The sequence below is a fragment of the Sorghum bicolor genome, chromosome 3 (assembly GCF_000003195.3).
Source record: "Sorghum bicolor cultivar BTx623 chromosome 3, Sorghum_bicolor_NCBIv3, whole genome shotgun sequence".
In the NCBI taxonomy this organism is placed as follows: domain Eukaryota; kingdom Viridiplantae; phylum Streptophyta; class Magnoliopsida; order Poales; family Poaceae; genus Sorghum; species Sorghum bicolor.
In genome coordinates, this window is record NC_012872.2 from 5635825 (window position 1) to 5642533 (window position 6709).

General features: G+C 39.4%; 1 protein-coding gene across 1 annotated transcript; it reads right to left on the reverse strand.

The window, feature by feature from the left end:
* LOC8075142 lies at positions 1161-5158 on the reverse strand. The gene is made up of 3 exons (XM_021456071.1): positions 4915-5158; positions 4523-4842; positions 1161-1618 (listed from the first exon to the last, which is right to left on the reverse strand). The coding sequence occupies exons 1-3, from the start codon at positions 5156-5158 to the stop codon at positions 1520-1522; spliced, it is 663 nt and encodes a 220-aa protein (XP_021311746.1). The 3' UTR covers positions 1161-1519.

Here is a 6709-nt window from a genome sequence, read left to right on the forward strand (position 1 = left end):
CTTAGGAGGTTACATATTTTTTGTTAAGGCCTAAATTGAACCAACTAAAATAGTTCGGTAGTAAATTGAATCAAACATTAGTTTAAGAGGTTATCTAGATATAGGATAAAATTGAAGTAATTGAATCAAACATTAGTTTAGGAGGATATAGGATAAAATTGAAGTAATCTAGACCTTTTGCAAAATATTATTGAACCTACTAAATATGGGTCATCAATTAATGTGCGAAAACTCTTAGAATATCTCCAAAAGTCTTTCTTAAACTCACCATCTAAATCATCATTTGAGAAAATATTTAAATAAATATTGTTTTCTACACCTTTTCACTTTTCAGTAGCTTTTGTTAAATCTTGTGCGCACTCAAGAGAACTAATCCTGCTCTCAATGTTTGTCCAACGAAAAATCTAGAATCGAGAATAATAATGTTTAGAAATCTAATTTTAAAAGTTGTTGGAGGATATTTTTTCCACCAAAACTCTATTCTATCAGTAATGAAGGATATAGACAAGCTCTTGATGTTTCTCTTAAGCGGGCAAATACATATGGATGCAATTGCAACTGCAGTGTTTCTCAGATCTAGTATGTTAGCACGGATAAGATAGGAATAGATATCAACATCATATTATATGTGATTTGTGTATTCAAATATTAAATATCCAAACTCAAATACAAACAAAAAAAAATATACGTCACATTTTCACCCTATACTTCTATAGGTAGATGCATGGCGACTACATATCAAACACCAAGCCACATTGACTTAGCTCTGTGTCAATTTTATTATGTGTTCTCAAAAAATTTCCATTTTTTAAAGATTTTTTGTCAAATCAAATCTTTAAATACATGCAGAAAAATAACTAATGACACAATTTATCTATAATTTATGAGATAAATCTTTTAAGTATGCTAGTTAGTCCACGAACATCATACAAATTATTCTCTAGCTGTGTTTAGTTCACCCAAAATTCATTTTTTTTAAAAAAAATTCTCGTCGTATCGAATCTTACGGCACATGCATGGAGCATTCAATATAGATAAAAATAATTAATCATACAATTTACCTGTAATTTACGAGCCGAATCTTTTGAGCTCTAATTAGTCTATGATTAGACAATAATTACTAAATACAAGCAAAAGTTTGCGCAAAAGGACTATGTCGAGAATGAAATATATGATTCATACGCTAATAGAGGTAGGAGTAAGTACTAATTCCCGTCGCCAAGTAGTCGTGAGCAAAAGTAACATGCATGGTTCGGTACAAAAATTAGTACTACTTCTGGTCTTGAATACTACATCTAGCTAGGTACGTAGTAGTAGTCGTGGGTAATATGCCACAATTGCTAAGACCTAAGAACTATATATATGTAGGCTCCTTCCTCCTGGTCTTGAAGCATCTAACGGTGGACATGCATGCTAAATCTAACGATGGGCATGCCAACGTATTCCCAAAAGATGATTTCACATGCACCATATCCCCAACGATCCAACACAACTAGGGTTTAGGGTTTAGGCAGCCAGCTTATTGAGGCGACTTTCCAAAGCGACGGGACTTCTTGCAGAGGAAAACGTCGGTGAGGACGGTCCTTGACTGCAGCGACATCTCGAGAATCTCCATGGCCTGCAGAAAAGAAAAGAAAAAACAATATCGATGTCGTCGTAGCATGCATGTCAAAACTATCAAAGAAAAATGGGAAGTATTGATTTTTTTTCTTTCAATCGACAAACTGATCGAATGATGATAATGATATTGGTCATCACCTCTAAACAATAAAAAGGCGTTCAGCTGATTTTGTTTTCTCCATTGCTATTTGATATTGTTGTTGATATGTTACCAATATTTTTTTGTCGATCACGCAAAAGGTTTGCGCGTTTTTGTATTAAGAGCGAGAAAACGTTTTTACACGAAGGTCGGGTTACGAAGGATCTAGCGCTAAAGCACATGCCCGACCCCAAGCTTGCTTGCTACAGTACTAGTGTACTACTCGCTGCAATAATCTTCCAAGAGCTTTTGCTCCGGCTTGCACCCAGAGCTCCGCCTGGTGCTTGATAGAGGCAAGCAGCTGTGGGGGTTGTGTCGCTGACCCACGGAATAGTCTGGCGTTCCGCTCTTTCCAAAGCTCCCAAGCCACAAGCACAAAGATGGAAACTCGACAAATCATCACAGGAGTAGTTCCCCATTTGGTGGATGAGCAAGGGTCTCTCTATCATTCAATTTGCTGATGATACAATTATTTTTACGGGGCACGATTTTGAATGAACAAACAAAAATTATGAAGTTCTTGGCATACCCATGTATCATAGAGAAATTAGCTAGTAATAAAGACTGAAAATAGGCTGAAGAATTGTGGCCAAAAGAACAAGGGGATGTTGGGATTCAGGACCTAGATGTTCAGAACAAATACCTCCTTAGTGTATGGTTCTATCGCCTAATTAATGAGGATTCGATGCAGCAACAATCACTAAGGAATAAATATTTATGTAACAAAACTTTATCACAAGTGAAAAAAATCCAGAAAATGCAGAGAATCATTTTTTAAAAAAAAATTGGGTGTTTTCCAAGTGCATAATGGAACACAAGGGCATGTTTTGGGAAGGCAATTGGCTTGTGAATGCTCCTATTTGTGAACCAATTCTTTATAATATAGTTCACATGAAACATGATACTGTGGAAAACATGATGAGCAGAACCCCACCGAATAGATCTTTGAGAAGGGTTTTGGTCGAAAATAAGCTAGTGGCATGGTATGATTTAGTTGGTAAGCTTATTGCTCAAGTAAATTTGAATGAACAACTTGATACTTATCAAATGGTGGGTCACAAAAAATGGACCCCTTATAGTTCAGTCAATGTACAAGTCTGTTCATCATATTCCTTATATTTGGAAATTAAAAGTACCTCTAAAATAAAGATCAATTTGAACTTGCAAAGGGGGTTATTTTTACCAATTAAAGAAAACTTTATTAATAAGCAGGTTGAAAGGAATCAAGAAATATTGCTTTTGTAGTAAGGATCGATGAAACAATTCAACATTTGTTCTTTCATTGCCATTGCGTTATTAAGTTTCTTTGAGAAATCATTTATATTTTTTAATTTGCTTTAACGCCTACTAATAGAATCCAGCACATATTCAATTCTTGGCTACATGGAGTGGACCTGAAAACGTAGTTTCAAATATTCATGGCGGTTAGACTGGCTTAGCTAAAACGATACTATGTTTAATAAGCAAAAGGTTCATTCAAGTTTGCCACTTCTGTAAAAAGAGGATAAGGATGAAAAAAGTATATTACACTAAAATACAACTGATAATGAGTGATAAGGATGCATTTATGTAGGTTTTTTAGTGAAAAAAAACATCACAAATGATGATGAATGATTTCCTAAAAAAAAGTGACGATGAATGATAAGAATGCATGTATCACACTAAAAACATAATTCCCGCTTCCTTCCACTCCAATTAAACATACAAAGGCTTTGTTTAGTTCACCTCAAAAACCAAAAATTTTTCAAGATTCCCTGTCACATCGAATCTTGCGGCATATGCATGGAGTATTAAATATAAACGAAAACAAAAACTAATTGCACAGTTTGTCTGTAAATCACGAGATAAATTTTTTAAGTCTAGTTAGTTTATGATTGGACAATGTTTGTCAAATAAAAACGAAAATACTACAGTTCCGAAATCCAAAATTTTTTCAGAATTAAACAAGACCAAAATATTTCTAAACTCTTGCATCTCCCTCCTACTAATTACCCCAACCAAACGTGTCAATGCCATAGTCGATCTTCTTTTCCATGCTTCCTAAAGTGCACGTGCCTGAAAACGCAGAGGCACCTGACAACTGAATAAAAAAAATCAAAGAAGAAGAAGCACCAAAGTCATCTGGTTTAGGCCCTGTTTAGTTTCTCACCCAAAAATTTTTCATCCGTCCCATCGAATCTTTGGACACATGCATGGAACATTAAATATAGATAAAAAAATAAACTAATTACACAGTTTAGTTGAGAATCGCGAGACGAATCTTTTAAGCCTAGTTACTCCATGATTAGCCTTAAGTGCTACAGTAACCCACATATGCTAATGACAGATTAATTATGCTTAATAAATTTGTCTTGCAGTTTCCTGACGAGCTATGTAATTTATTTTTTTATTAATTTCTAAAAACCCCTCCCGACATCCTTCCGACACATCCGATGTGACAGCCAAAAAATTTTCGTTCCCAATCTAAACAGGCCCTTAGATCTAATGAGAATCGTGAGTTCGTGACCTGATTAGATGCAAAATTCCAGGCACTTAAAATATAGCAGCTCTCTCTCTCTTTTTACCTTTCTCCGGTAAATCTAATAAGAGACACTTTAGCCCAACAATAAATAAAGGTGGATGATCCTTACCCGAACCAAATCATTTTAAAAGAAAAATCGCTGGAAGGATAACCTCGCTGTTCCTCTTCAGCTCTTCCTCGGATAACCTAACGCTGTTGCAGGCTTGGAAAAAAAAAAAGATGCAGCTGCAGTTCGTACGTACCTCCGTGTAGCCGAGGCACACCACCGTCTCCTGGAGCACGCCGGGGGCAACGAAGCCCATCATAAAGCTGGTGGCCAGCGAGAGGCCGCTGCCGGCCGGCATGACGTTGAGGTCGTCCATCAGCATGCACGTCAGGTCGGCCCCCTTCATGCCGCCGGGCCAGTCCGCTGCCCCGGCGTCGTAGGGGTCGGAGCAGCTGGCCCCGGGGTCGCCGCGCGGCACCTCCACGGCCATCTCCCCTCCGCAGGACGGGCACCTGGCGCCGCTCTTGTCCGCGACGTAGCAGCCGCAGCTGCCGGCGCCGTTCCCGTTCCCGTTCCCTTCGCCGCAGCAGACGAAGAAGCGCTCCTCCTCCTCCTGCCGCTGCTGCTGCACGGTGGACGACGACAGGCCGATGTTGGCGGCGGCCGCGAACGCGCGGAGCTTGTCGACGCTCTCGTAGACGTTGCCGATGCAGGCGTTCCAGGTCGCGCCGTCGAACGGCAGCGAGACGTGGGGCGAGACGAGGAGCGAGTACAGGAACTCGATGGCCTCCCCGTTGGCCTCCGCGAACAGCACCCGCCGCGAGTTGGTATCGATGACGAGCTTCAGGTGATGACGCGCATGCGCGGTGGTGGCGGCGGCGGCGGCGGCCATTGTCGGACAGTACTACTTTTGCTTACCCACGAAGGAATGCGGCTTCACAAGACATGGCCATATTTATCGCCCTAGTCCCCTAGGGCCACTAGACCAGTGCAACTGTGCAAGTGCAGAGGCAAATGCAACTGCGCAAGTGCAGGGAGGGAGCAGTAGATTCTGAAATTACCACGAAGGGTCAAGCTTGCGACTTTGATACGGTCAATCCCCGGATGAGTTTTAGGTATAGATTCTGAAATTATCAGGCACGCATGAATTTGTTAACATAAGATCTGGAGCATTGAGCACTGCCTAGGTGTAGATTCTGAAATTACCAGGCACTCATGAATTTGTTAACACTGTTCGGTTGAATGCTTGTGACTATATATACTAACAAAGTTCCAGTCTACACGTGATGTAATTCCAGAAAGACATATAAAAACTGTAGTTAGAAATGGTGCTTTCGAAGGATAAAAAGGAATTCAAAAATATATTCTACAGTACGTTACAATGTAACACCTTCTTTAACACAACAAATACGACCTGCACGTTAGAATAATGAAAGACTAGCCATTCAGTAATTGAACACAATACCTATATACCGCCACTCCCCGATGTTTGTCAACGTCTTGTTTGGATATAGTCGGATTCGCATCAATTCATATGTGTTGGAGTCGACTAGAGTGAAACTTGAACTAAATTCTACTCCAATTCACTTCAACACATGTGAATTAAGATGAATCCAACAACATCCAAACGAAGCCTAAAGCATAAAATTTCCAACGTCGATGCCTATGCGAACGTGTAGTTTGTCATAAGATCACCGTCTCTATCATCTGTTCTAACGGCTGGCTTTGAAACTGTTTTCTATCGGCCAGCACCGAGGAACCTACGTACGCCCTTGCATAGGTCAAAACCCAACATTGTGGGTAGTTACGCATAGTAGTGTTTTTTTAATCACACGGCATATATAGAAGCGTGTGTGTATATATATATATATATATATATATATATATATATATATAGTAGTGTTTTTTTAATCACACGGCATATATAGAAGCGTGTGTGTGTATATATATATATACACACACACACACTATCTTGGTGTTCGGATGAAAAATGGAACAAACTAGGGAGTCTACTCGTACAACTGCATCTTCATGTGTATACATTGTTTGATTTAAGGTTGGACAAGTTTATCTCGCAAAAAGATTGTCTAAAAGTTGCTTATGACATTGATGGCTTTTGGGGTGGACCTTGAGCTAAAAATGGAGGGGAGGCATGCATCGACATTATTAATTGGATTATGAAGAAAATTCATGATTACTTTCTAGTCTAATAAGCTCATGAGTAACAAGATTAAGTGGAGAATCATATAGAAGAGGGGGCATTGGTCTATAACATTGGAATACACTAAGATCTGCCCCTGCTTGATTAGGCAATTGTGAAGGTCTGTTTGGTTTGAAAGCTAATGCCTGAGATCACTAATCATGGGTAAAACATTTCTATAGTCTTTTTTGTTTAGCGTGTTTGGTTCATTGGTGAAGGGAGCCTAGCTTGCACATGGACCGT